Source organism: Ranitomeya variabilis, chromosome 1 (genome assembly GCF_051348905.1).
Source record: "Ranitomeya variabilis isolate aRanVar5 chromosome 1, aRanVar5.hap1, whole genome shotgun sequence".
Lineage (NCBI taxonomy): Eukaryota > Metazoa > Chordata > Amphibia > Anura > Dendrobatidae > Ranitomeya > Ranitomeya variabilis.
In genome coordinates, this window is record NC_135232.1 from 302684292 (window position 1) to 302698409 (window position 14118).

The 14118-nt window shown below is 41.9% G+C and overlaps 1 protein-coding gene across 4 annotated transcripts in view; it reads left to right on the forward strand.

Moving 5' to 3' along the window:
* KCTD10 (potassium channel tetramerization domain containing 10) overlaps nt 1-11567 on the forward strand; it is a 28906-nt gene extending 17339 nt beyond the window's left edge. For 3 of the 4 annotated variants that reach the window (XM_077295887.1, XM_077295871.1, XM_077295878.1), the window contains exons 5-7: nt 1266-1318; nt 8432-8627; nt 10581-11567. In XM_077295887.1, coding sequence (XP_077152002.1) covers nt 1266-1318; nt 8432-8627; nt 10581-10799 — 468 coding nt within the window. In that variant the 3' untranslated portion in view covers nt 10800-11567. Of the gene's footprint in view, nt 1-1265; nt 1319-8431; nt 9234-10474 lie in introns of all 4 variants that reach the window. The other variant, XR_013223870.1, reaches the window with a different exon arrangement.
* The last annotated feature ends 2551 nt before the right edge of the window (nt 11568-14118 follow it).

The window sequence follows — 14118 nt, forward strand, 5'->3', positions numbered from 1 at the left end:
CCCCATATAATGCTCCATACAGTTCATTATGGCCCCATAAGATGCTCCATACAAAATAGGCCCCATATAATGCTTCATACAGTTCTTTATGGCCCCATAGATGCCCCATATAATGCTCCATTCAGTTCTTTATGGCCCCATAGATGCCCCATATAATGCTCCATGCAGTTCTTTATGGCCCCATAGATGCTCCATATAATTCTCCATGCAGTTCTTTATGGCCCCATAGATGCCCCCATAGATGCCCCATATAATGCTCCATGCAGTTATGTCCCCATAGATGCCCCATATAATGCTCCATGCAGTTCTTTATGGCCCCATGTAATGCTCTATATAATGCATTCAGTTCATTATGGCCCCATAGATGCCCCATATAATGCTCCATGCAGTTCTTTATGGCCCCATGTAATGCTCCATATAATGCTCCATGCAGTTCATTATGGCTCCATATATGCCCCATATAATGCTCCATGCAGTTCTTTATAGCCCCATAGATGCCCCATATAATGCTCCATGCAGTTATGGCCCCATAGATGCCCCATATAATGCTCCATGCAGTTCTTTATGGCCCATAGATGCTCCATATAGCATTATGCCACATGTAATGCTGCTGCTGCTGCACTAAAAAAAATAAAAAATCACATACTCACCTCTCGTCGCTGCTCCTCAGCGTCCCGTCTCTCCGCACTGACTGTTCAGGCAGAGGGCGGCGCTAATACGTCATCGCACCCTCTGACCTGAACAGTCACAGCAAGAGGATGGGAAGACGGAGCAGGGCTCGGCGGGTGGAACGCGGACAGGTGAATATTTAATACTCACCTGCTCCGGCGCGGTCACTGGCTCCTTCTCCGGGCACGGCAGCTTCTTCCTCTGTCAGCGGTCACTGGTACCGCTCATTACAGGAATGAATATGCGGCTCCACCCCTATGGGAGTGGAGTCCATATTTATTACTTTAATGACCGGTACCATGTGACCGCTGAACAGAGGAAGAGCTGCGGCACCCGAAGCCCGTGGGACAGGCAGGGACCGCGTCAGGAGCGCCAGGAGCAGGTGAGTATGCGATAGTCCTCTCTCCCCCTCACCCGCCGACACCGCCGCCGACCATGACTCGAGTATAAGCCGAGAGGGGCACTTTCAGCCCAAAAATTTGGGCTGAAAATCTCAGCTGATACTCGAGTATATACGGTATATGAATGTTGCACAGAATGCTGTTGCCAGGGTTGTTGGTGATATTACTGAGATCTGCTTGTTTTCCTCCTCACAGCCTGCTGTCAAGTTACTTTACAACAGAAGCAATAACAAGTATTCCTATACCAGGTAGGGTTCCTCTTTGTACACCTTACAAGGAGCATGTTCTCTGAAAGGGTTTATAAATCTTTTCACAAATAAGAACCTGTTCACACATTTTTATTTCTGTTAACCAAAGAACCAAAATAATGGCAATGCAGGAACTGACATGACTAGTGATGAGCGAGTATGCTCATTCCTCGGGTTTTCCAAGCATGCTTGGGTGGTGTCCGAGTATTTATGACATGCTCGGAGATTGTTTGACATGATTTGCGGCTGCTAGACAGCCTGAACACATGCAGGGATTGTCTGTTTGTTAGGGAATCCCCACATGTATTCAGGCTGTCTAGCAGCCGGAAATCATGCAGCTGCGTGGACACAAACATGATCTCTGAGCATGCCATAAATACTCGGAGAGCACCAGACCATGCTCGGAAAACCCCAGTAAGGGTATGTGTACAGGTAAGAATTTCTTGCAGAAAATTCATGAAGCAAACCGGACATTTTCTGCAAGAAATCCGCGTCCGTTTTTTGCCCGTTTTTACCGCGTTTTTTTCTGGAGCTTCCCCAATGCATTATATAGCGGGAAAAACGAAAAAAACCCACAAAATTAATAAACATGCTGCGTTTTTACCGCGATGCGTTTTTTTTGCGGAAAAAAAACACATCATGTGCACAAAAATTGCAGAATGCATTCTAAATGATAGGATGCATATGTATGCTTTTTTTTATAGCGTTTTTATAGCGAAACGCGAAAAAAATCGCAACATGTACACACAGCCTAACAAGCACACTCGTTCATCACTAGTCATGGCGAACACCAACTGCCCTCAGGCATAAATAGAATTTTTGACAGAACCCGTAACTCAGGCTTCAAGGCTGATGTGACCACTGGTATTTGCCATGGCTTTTTGGACATATGTTTACACTTTGTGTTTACTTTATATACAACATACACACTTTTGTGAGGCTCAGTATGAATATATTTCTAAAAAAAATTATGAATAAAATCAATTATTGTTCACCTATATATGAATGGCATTTGATCTCTTCACAGCAGCCTGAATTAAAACCTCCATTTTTATGCGGTGTCACAGCAGAGAGTAGAAATGAGATTTATATTAAAAAGTGACTTTTCTTATCAGCTTGCCATCAGAACTATCTGGAAGAAGCCAAATCTCATTTGCTTTACCTCCCTTATGAATATCCGAGCCCAATGGACCCAACACACCGTCATAATCTGCTTCTTCTCCAGACAATCATTCCTGTCTGGAGAGTCCTTCACCAGAGAAAATAACTTTACCCCAGTCCTCTGCAGTCAAATCCCTGTATTGCTGCAGAATGTCAGTCTGTCCTTGATGTTTTTCTTGGAGAGAAGTGTTTTTTTTGTTACCTTACTTGACCCCAAACTAGCCTCAAAAAACCTTTGCTTCATTGTATTGCAAATACATGGACACCTGGTGGCTGCCATCCGTGAGCAATCTCTGTACTAGTGTGTAACAGATCCCATTACTGCATCATCTTAGACACTCCTGGCCAGGGTGGATTTGATTTAAATCTAACTGATTTAAATCACGATTTAAATCACTAGTCAGTAAGGCTTGATTTAAATCAGTGATTTAAATCAAAGTTTCTACCTAAACTAGTTCTTGCTACTTTAATATGCAAGTAGATGAAGATTTTTAGAATCACTTTTTATATTACTTTTTTCTCCCCAGTTTAATGGGTTAATCGTTCATATTTGGACACCACTGTTCTGTTGTACTTAGGAAGGAGAAAAATAATCCTGACCTTAATAACAATTTAGATTTATTCAACTGAAACAATAACAACATTACAGCATAAGTTATTTGCTTAAACAAACATCCATGTTTGTTAACTAATTTGGCTAAACAAAATATATATATATTTTAAGAAACTTAGACTGTCAGCCCAGCCGACACATGAAAAACTTAAATACTACTGTCCCTGCTGTCCTCTGTAGCTCACTTGTCGTCATCTTCATCATCATCATCTTCTTCTTTGTTCCTATTCATAATCTGGAAAAGAAAAACAAGCTTTCCTGCTTTATTGGGTCCCAACCGATTTCTCAATTTAGAATGAATGAGTCCAAAGGAAGAGAATATTCTTTCAACGCCTGCAGAAGAAGCTACTGCTGTTAAAAGTGAAATCATTACTTGAACAGTCTCTAAATCCAAGCGCTTAAGTGACTTCCACCAGTTTACTGGTGTGACCTTCCTTAAAATATCTTCAGCAAACATATATTTCTTGAATGGTTCCCCCTTAGCTCTGAAGTTTATTATAGTTGGCATTAAAGATGGATGATTGCTGGATACCCATGTCATAGCTAACTCCTCTTCCTCAGCACTTAGGTTTTGACCCTGATATTGGATATTGACAATATTTGCCAAAAAATGAGCTGGAGTCAGTGCTTGTCCCATTCGTTTGTTTACTGCTTGTAATTTCTGTCCATGTGTAGTTCTGTTTTTAAATGTTCACTCAGTTCCTTCCAAATTTCAACAGCATCCGCAATAAAACAGCTATTTTTCTGTATTTTGTTTAAAGCTTGAGAGATGGGTTTCAGGAAGCTCAGCATATGTTCAACATTTCTCTTAAGCCCAATGTTGAGGATTTTGGCCGTGACAGTGCCATCTATTTTATCTCGATTTTCTTCACAAAGTGTCATCAGAATAGGCCAGTTTTTGATATACTGCTCAAAACAGTCCACCACAGAGTTCCATCTAACATCTTGTGGGAGCGTTAGCTTGGTTCCACCCATCCTTTTCAGAGCTGCTGCAGCAAAATGATTATTACGGAAGTATTTAGCAATTTCAACAACATTAGCCTTTATTTCTGGAACACTTAAGTCTTTGGCTAAGAGGTGCAGCAAATGAGCACTGCAACCATATGTTATTAGCAGCTTTGTATTCCCTCCCTGCTCTTCTAAATCTCTTCTCATCTTGGATACGTTTGCAGCATTGTTAGTGAATAACTGCGTACTAGACATTTGAATTTTTGTTCACATGTCGTTATAGCTTTTACTGCCACTTCTTGTAAGTATTCTGCTGTGTGTGCATTTCCTGACGTATCAGTTGTTTGTGCAAGGAAGACTTTACCTTCTTCTGTTGTTATACAAGCACATACAATAGGATCATTGTGGACATTACTCCACCCATCAATACTTAGGTTAACAATTTTACCCTCCAGAGCTGTTGCACATTGCTCCATTTCTCTGTCATACACTTGATCCAGCAGTTTCCCTGCAACATCAGCTCTGCTGGGTGGACTGTATCCTGGTCTCAGTGACTGAACCATAATAATGAAATGTGGGTTCTGTCAGACGGAAAGAAGAGTTCGTTGCATAAATAAACTGGGCAATTTTTTCATCAACTCTTTTTCTAATCTGCTAGTTCTTATCACAAACCTATCTATGGTGGTTCCAGGAGGTAAAGTTTTTTTTCTTCCTTTTGGGTGATGGTGATATGTGGCTGTGGGTGTCTGATGATGATGCTGCTGCTAATGAAGCACTATCCTGGATGGATAACTCTGAAACTGTAGAACAGGATGATGGTGATCTTGGAGGTGGATAGTTTCCAGAATCCATGAATTCCCCTAAACAAAAAAAGTCAATGCTGTTATTTTATTGTTTATACAATTTCTGCTTATTGTACACAACACATCACTGCCCCTGCCCCAAAAGGAATATTTGTTTTTATTCATAACTGTACCAAATGACAGTAACATGCAGTAATAATAAGAAATATAATTTTTCTCACACATGACAGTTCAGTCTTTAGAAATAGGATTCAATAAAAATGTTTACCAATCTGAAGATCCTGCCTGTTCAGAAGTGTTTCTTTGGTCATCTTCATCACCGCACTTCTCATGATGTTGCCTCATTCGCGCCACCAGGCCTTGCATCTCTTTGTTGCATCGTTTGCATTTTGCACGAATGCCTGCCTTACCGATAGGCGAAGGAGCTTCATTAAAATATTCCCAAACTGGGTCTCTTTTACGGCCTGCTGCCATTATAAGGAAAGAATGTAACAAACCTCAGATCGTACACACAAACAGATCCAGACTTGTCTGTCTGTGGCTATGCTGCAGTATTGTGCTCAAAGTTTCACTTTCATTTTCTTGTCTGCTTGCCCTTCCTCCTCCTCACACTTAGATTCACATTCTTCTTGTGTTGTGCAGATCTATTCCACTCCAAACAATCAGAAGCATATTGTCTAACTTCTTGGACTTGGCACTGAAGGGGTTGATTCTGTATTCATAGGTTTGTAGAACAATAGGATTAAGGTCTTTTTCTCAACTCCGTTCATGTTGTAACATTTTTGCCGTGAAGAAGAGGCTGGGACCTCTGCGGAGTCAAATTCAGTTTTGAGAACTGCGTAAGTAAAGCGAGCGTCTGTGATAATATAGGAGAGAAACTGCCCACTAATCCTACAGAAACCTCTGGAAGAGCATGGCATTGTGAATGTTACACATATACAGCCTTTATTCTACTGAGTTAAACAACTCAGCTTTATCTCATGATGGAAGAACCTTTGGATGGTAAAATATTTTCCTCAAAAAGCAGTTTATTGAAAAAAATCCGATTTAAATAAAAAAAATCCAATTTTTTTGATTTTTTTTTTAAAAACATTGATTTTTATCCACCCTGCTCCTGGCACTTTCTGGACTTTCTAGGGTTCCCTGAAGCCTTACTCAAAGCAATTGAACTTCTCTCTTTGAAGGTCTAGATGATTTGATAAAAGGTTTATTTACACTTACAATTCTTCTGATCCCTCTTCATAATCTAGTATCTTTCTAAATTGTCATTATAAAACCGAGACGGTAAGCATTGTGAAGAAAAAAAAGTGTCCCTCTCGAATGTTTTGGCCACAACTGTACATAGTCTATCTTTATCTTTGCTTTTTACCTTAAAATGAAATAATACTTAGTTTACAAAAATGTCTGGATGGCCTTCAGTGTAGAATGAGTGGTACTGAGGAGGACAACAAAGTTTCAAACGGATTTTGGTATCCAAATGCAAAAAAGAAGTTACCGCACAAAATATTTAATACCTCAATGTTGTGGACCATCAGAGTTCTGGACTATTAGATTTATCACAAAAATACTGTTATTTACAGGGCTCTAACCTGTAGGATATGTTGGTTGGCATTGGTATCCTAAAAAATCAGTATTGCAGATTACCTGTAGGCCTCAAGACTTAGTTGTCAGCTTGTGTATTGGGGATGCTGACATCTAAGGTATTGATATAAGATGGGTCTCGCACCTGTTTTAGATCTTTTCACAAAGCCTGCAACACAGCCTAAACCATAAGCACTGAGCATCAGAGCTAGATTATGAAGTAAATTATTGGTTACTCTGCTGGATTATCTGGATATCCAAACTATGGAGTGTTTTAAAGGTAAGGTACCGCGTTTGTAGATCATTAATAAATCACTGTAATGTAGCATAACATGCTGCTATAACCAAGTTTTAAATGCATGTGAAACAGATTTCGTGTGTTATATGTGTTTAAAGAAGGAACTGGGGGCTGACATCTTGGTTTTGCAGCAGTAGCAGGGCACTAACAGTGTCATTTTACAGCACCCCATGGACATAGGAGCTAATAGACCGGCGAGGACCCTATCTTTAACATTGGAGAGGCGTTAGCAGTGAGCTGGGCACGCCTCTGTGGGCTGCACAACTCACTGCTGTAGGTGTGACTAGCAGCCATTTTATTATAGCCCAGTGCTCTCTGCCCAGCTCCACTTACTCTCTATCACAGGAGCTCCATTCACTCCATTAAGCTGCATTCCCAGCCTGCAGAGAGAGGTGACACCTGACACCTGTCTCTGCCATACAATGTATCTCTCCCCTCCCTCCACAATGCCTGGCCATTCACTGCAGACCTGGAGCTCCTTCTTATCTTACTGAGGGATGAGTCACAGACAGCTCTGCACAGACAATGCTGCTCCATACACACCACATAAACTAACTGTGCTTCTGATGCACTAACTGCTGGTGATAGCAGATCACAGGGCAGTCACACACAAAATGGCGCTGCCCTGTGATGCTGCTCTTCATTCTGCCCCAGGGATGTTAGACCACCCAAAAGGGGAGGGAAATGCTGATGTCAGCAGTTACTGCCCAGATTTTCCAGCTAACAGTAAAGCTGGTAAGTCTCACTATAGCTGCTTGAGGTCTAAAACGGAAAATGCTCCCCCTAGTGGTCAATATATATATTTGTAAGAAAATATATAATATTTTTCATATAGAAATGTTTGCAAACAGTGCAAACATTGCATTAATACATTTTATTTACTATTTTAAGCTTAATTTCACAAAAAAACAAACTACAAGAAAACTGGTGGCACCTTCCCTTTAAGGAATATTTTAGTAGATCCAAGATGGTATCGAATAATGTACATTTTCAAAATTTTGGTCTGCCTTTGCAGAGTTGATGTCCATTTGTTAGATTTTAGCAGTTTTATAGCTTGAAGCAGTTCCCACAAACTGGGCTGGAAGTGGATCTCGTATAATGCTCTTTTAATAAATGTCTCAGCTTTGAATAGCTACTCCCAAATGAGAGCAGTATGACATGTTCTAAAACCTTGATTAGTGAGGATTTGGCCGCTGGGATTCTCATTTATCTCTTGAACAAGTAGGCTTCGGTCCCAGCCGTCAGTGATAACTTGAGCACTCTCATATATTCTTTTTGAGGAAAGGTCAATTTACACGGACCTACCAGCGGCACTCAGTGACAGATAATCGGTAAATGGTTACAATGACACGTGAAGGTTGTTCAGTGCGCATTGTTTACAGCAATCTAATGGATTGCTTATCACACATACGCTGCCGAAAACAATGACAGCCTACGTCTCATTTACACAGGACGATGCACCGACAAGAACAATGATCTTTTTTGTAGCACAAAAGATCACATCACCCCATGAGCTAGCTTTTTGCTTGAATTGTCGTGTGATCGGCAACATGATTATACTTAAGCACACTCGTTCGCTATAATCTTTCAGTATAATTTCACACACATTGCGGAGTCTTTCTCTTAGAAAAATATAAGCCTTTCATGTTCTGTTCATTCGTCTCAATGGCAGGATTGGTAATTATACTCATTTTACATTTTATTTGCAGTAATTCTGATGACAACATGCTGAAGAATATTGAGCTGTTTGACAAGTTGTCATTGAGGTTTAACGGGAGAGTATTGTTCATCAAAGATGTGATTGGTGATGAAATCTGCTGCTGGTCATTCTATGGCCAGGGGAGAAAGATTGCAGAAGTGTGCTGTACGTCCATCGTGTATGCAACAGAAAAGAAGCAAACTAAGGTAAGGGATTTATTTATTTTTTACTTTTTTAACAAATTAAAAGTTGGTATTCCAGAAAAGTTGTGTAATTCATATTTACAGTTTTTCTTTAAAGGAGTTTTCCTGGACCATTTTATTTTTTTCTAATGGGGCTAAGAACTGACGGCCTTAGTGCATGGCGGTGGCTCCTTGGACCGGTCCTGTCGGCTATTCTACTGCTTCATTGACCTCAAGTCAACAGAGCATCTTTTCCTCTTCCGTTCTGCTCTGGCGACATCATGCTGATTGACATCCGGCTCACCACAGGCGACGGGCAGCTGGCTGTAAATCAGCATGACATCGGCAGTAATGCAACATCAACCGAGCAGACTGGGAGAGAAGCAGCTGGTCTTTCGACGTGATGTCACCGCAAAATCGGTGGTAGGAGCGGACCTTGAACACTCTGAGCCAGAACTGGGAACTGGAAGGAAGTTAGCAACTACTTGTCTGTAAGTTCTTTAGGCCCATAAGAAAAAATAAAATAGTCGTCGACAACCGCTTTTACGGTCTCTTCCAATTATGTTGGATTAGTCTTTATTCAGTCGACCAGTGCTACAACTTTGTAAAATATGTCATTTTGAGAAACTGGTGATCATTAGTGTTGAGCATTCCGATGCTGCAAGTATCGGGTATCGGCCGATACTTGCTGTATCGGAATTCCGATACCGGGATTCCGATACTCTTGTGGTATCGGGTATCGGGTATCGCAACAACATTAATGTTAAAATGTGTAAAAGAGAGAATTAAAATAAAAAATATCGCTATCCTCACCTCTCCGACGCAGCCGGGACTTCAGCGAGGGAACCGGCAGCGTTGTTTGTTTAAAATTCGCGCTATTACTTGGTTACGTGAATTCCCGGCTTGTGATTGGTCAGGTCGGCCATGTTGCCGGGACGCGGACCAATCACAGCAAGCCGTGACGAAATTACGTCACGGCTTGCTGTGATTGGTCCGCGTCCCGGCAATATGGCCGCCCTGACCAATCACAAGCCGTGACGTCACGGGAGGCTGGACACGCGCCCATTTTAAAATGAGCGCGTCCAGCCTCCCGGCTTGTGATTGGTTGACCGCGGCGCAACCAATCACAAGCCGTGACGTCACGGGAGGCTGGACACGCGCCCATTTTAAAATGAGCGCGTCCAGCCTCCCGGCTTGTGATTGGTTGACCGCGGCGCAACCAATCACAAGCCGTGACGTCACGGGAGGCTGGACACGCGCCCATTTTAAAATGAGCGCGTCCAGCCTCCCGGCTTGTGATTGGTTGACCGCGGCGCAACCAATCACAAGCCCTGACGTCACGGGAGGCTGGACACGCGCCCATTTTAAAATGAGCGCGTGTCCAGCCTCCCGTGACGTCACGGCTTGTGATTGGTCAGGGCGGCCATATTGCCGGGACGCGGACCAATCACAGCAAGCCGTGACGTAATTTCGTCACGGCTTGCTGTGATTGGTCCGCGTCCCGGCAACATGGCCGACCTGACCAATCACAAGCCGGGAATTCACGTAACCAAGTAATAGCGCGAATTTTAAACAAACAACGCTGCCGGTTCCCTCGCTGAAGTCCCGGCTGCGTCGGACAGGTGAGTATAGCGATATTTTTTATTTTAATTCTTTCTTTTACACATTTATATGGTTCCCAGGGCCTGAAGGAGAGTTTCCTCTCCTTCAGACCCTGGGAACCATCAGGAATACCGTCCGATACCTGAGTCCCATTGACTTGTATTGGTATCGGGTATCGGTATCGGATTGGATCCGATATTTTGCCGGTATCGGCCGATACTTTCCGATACCGATACTTTCAAGTATCGGACGGTATCGCTCAACACTAGTGATCATACTTGGATCTCAGGTAAGACTGTCCACCAGTATTGGTTAATACACTGTATATATGGCATACCGTGTGGTAAACTGAACATCCTGTATTTGGTCATTTAGGTTGAGTTTCCAGAAGCAAGAATCTATGAAGAGACTCTTAACATCTTATTATATGAGGCACAGGATGGACGAGGACCAGATAATGCTTTGCTTGAGGCCACAGGAGGTGCAGCTGGACGCTCCCATCACCTTGATGATGATGATGAGCGGGATCGCATCGAAAGAGTAAGGCGGATTCACATCAAACGACCAGATGACAGGCCTCATCTTCACCAGTAGTACTTGTCCACCTTGAATATGATTCCTCCGTCCGAAAAACAGACCAGTCTGCTCTGATTCATCCCAATCAGCATGGGAAAAGCCCCGTTGTAACGGTTGAGGTCGTTGTAATTGACACATGCTTGTGAGTTTGGGTCCAGCCTCATCTGCTACACTTTCTGTGACTTATTTATATCACTTTAAAGGGACAGGGACCTACCCTGAGCGAGTTTCTTTTTTTTATTGTGTGTATGGATTTCCCCAACCCCAAAGAAATTGCTAGTTATATAAATGTAAACCTGCCAGCTAAGTGCTGACGTAGGATGTATCGGATATGAAAATGAAGGTGAATTTGTGTCCAGATGGCCTAAATATATTGCCTTAATGCATTGCTTGAAATTCTGGAGTACACATTTGATTGTATACTGTATGTGGACCAAGAAAAACATTCTGTACTTCCGCTCAGTGCAATTAATTCCATGAAACACATTGGAGGTAAATTGTATTGGTTTACATTCAGCAACTATTGCTGCATAACCGTGGAGCTCTATAAAGTCAAAATGAGCATGAACTGATGATAACTTCATTTCTAAACATTTATAGCTTCACAAGATCCACATGGGGAGTAATCCTTACCACCCAGATAAGCAACGCACCTTCTAGTGTTTTTATGTCAGGATTAATATTCTATATTTTTTCTTTGTTTTACATAGCATTAGCTTCTTATATGTATAAAATAATTTATATTGTCCCTAATCCCCAATAAACACAAATATGGACACTTTTCAATTTTTGTTTCTTTATTATGTTGCAAACTCTTTAGCTGATTTACTTAAAAGGAATCTGTCATCAGGTTTTTCCTATAAAAGCTGTTGCTGTCACATTCTCCTGCCTTTTAATACTTTTCCAGCAAGCTCACTGTATTCCCCACTCAGCGCTGTATACCTTCAGGAAAAAAAAAAGCTTTGAAGTAGACCAGCACTACACTCTACAGTGGTCTGATAGTCATCATCGGAATGTGCTCATTGTTCTGTGCCTGTCTAGTAACATTGCTCTTTATCCTATAAATGATGAGGATGATGTCTTCTACTTCATCAACACAGCCAGTAAAGCGTAACACCTGAGGAGGCGCTCTGCCTGCTGTGTACATCAGTCAGAGAGTGCAAAAATAGAGACCAAAAGCAATGAACAGGAATATATAAGTTGGTGTGCAGGGCCACTAAGCAGACAGCTTATAGTCCAGTTCATTGCCTGTGGTTTCTGTTTCAGTTTTTGCACTCTGTGCAAATAAGTGCATGGTCTTCGTTTTCTTTGAGCTGGACATTACATTTAAAAAGCTCCCCACTGCTGGGTGTCCATTAGCCGGGTTTGTCCTTCTCAATCCTTATTCACACATCATTAGACACATGGTGAGATTTTAATACTGGAGGTTGGGACTGTCCCGAAAAGGGTCACCGTGACATGATGGGATGGCTTTTACTTTTTTTTTCCATCAATATTATGCTTATAAAGTACCCTGTTTTCATTCACAATTGCTATTTATTTATTTGCTGCAAGGCATTTGCTCATTTTGTTTTTGTCTGTTTAGTGGCCATTGTGAACATGTACCTACACACTGCATCCACACCAACTTACATTCCCGTTCATTGCTTTTGGTTTTCTTTTTTTTAAGGTATGTGACATTACCCGGGGATGTAGAGGACTTGTTAGAAATGTATTAAAAGCCTGGAGAATGTGGTGGCAATGGCTTTTATAGAGAAAATCTGATAATGGGTTTCCTTAAGGCTATGTGCACACGTCCAGAATTGCCGCGGAAATTTCCACGGCAATTCCGGAACTCCCTGCCGCGGGAAAAACGCATGCGGAATTGGCATGCGTTTTCCCGCTAAACACTAGTGTTTTACAAGCGTAATTAGCTTGCAGAATGCTAGTGTTTTACAAGCGATCTGTAGCATCGCTTGGAAAACTGATTGACAGGTTGGTCACACTTGTCAAACATAGTGTTTGACAAGTGTGACCAATTTTTTACTATTGATGCTGCCTATGCAGCATCAATAGTAAAAAGATCTAATGTTAAAAATTAAAAAAATAAAAAATCATGATATTCTTACCTTCCGGCGTCCCCGGCAGTCTTTCCGCTCCTCGCGATGCTTCCGTCCCCAATAATGCCTAGCGGCAATGACCCCAGATGACGTAGCGGTCTCGCGAGACCGCTACGTCATCACAGGTCATTGCCGCAAAGCATCCCTGGGAACGCGAGCATCGCGAGGAGCGGGAAGGCTGCCGGGGACGCTGGAAGATGAGAATATCATGATTTTTTATTTTAATTCTTTTTTTTTTTTTTTTTTTTTTTTTTTTACAATTTTATATGGTTCCCAGGGCACTCCTCCACCCTGGGTACCAGCCGCACATGATCCGCTTACTTCCCGCATGGTGGGCATAGCCACATGCGGTAAAGTAAGCGGATCAATGCATTCTTATGTGTGCGGAATCCCCGCGATTCCGCACAAAGAATGAGCATGCTGCTTTTTTTTCCGGAATGCGATTCCACCGCGGAAAAAAACGCAGCATGTGCACCAAAAAATCTGGAATGCATTCTAATAATAGGTTGCTTAATGTATGCGGTTTTTTTCTCGGTTTTATTGCGTTTTTATAGCGAAAAAAAACGCGAAAATTGATGAACGTGTGCACACAGCCTTAAAATGACTATATGCTTAGCTTAAAACCTGGTATGAGTGTAAGCCTTGTAGTAATATATGGCTACATGGTGGTCACAACATGCTGGGAGTTGCACACAACAATACTATATTTGAAAACCACTGGATTAAGTTTCTTTTGCAGTGTTTGTCTAATGGGTGAAATCTATCATTAGGCAGTTCTCTATTTGTGTGATTGGGGCAGTGGCTGAGTATGCATATCACCATTCCATTTACACGATTTGCGATCTCCTCCTGACCTCAGGATTGGTGGTGGTCGCAGCATTCAGACCCTCGATTGATTATTCAACTGTTTAGCGGATTATGCACACACATCCATTCACACATTGGACTTCAGACTAATGATATGAATACATTTAATACCAATCATGTAAATGATTGATAAATTTAGTTAGTTCTTTTACCCCCAAAAAAAGTTAAAGTTAGTGTACTCATGCGTCCAATGAAAATGGGACCATGAATTTCAAAAGGATCACAAGCACATCCATCCACAACATTTTGCCACTGCTTAGTATCTATAGATTAGTATATTTTTAGTGATGGGCAAACCCGAACAGTAAAGTTTGGAGTCTGCACCGAACATCTACTGTTAGGGCACGGACTTCTTCAGGATGTCAGTGTTA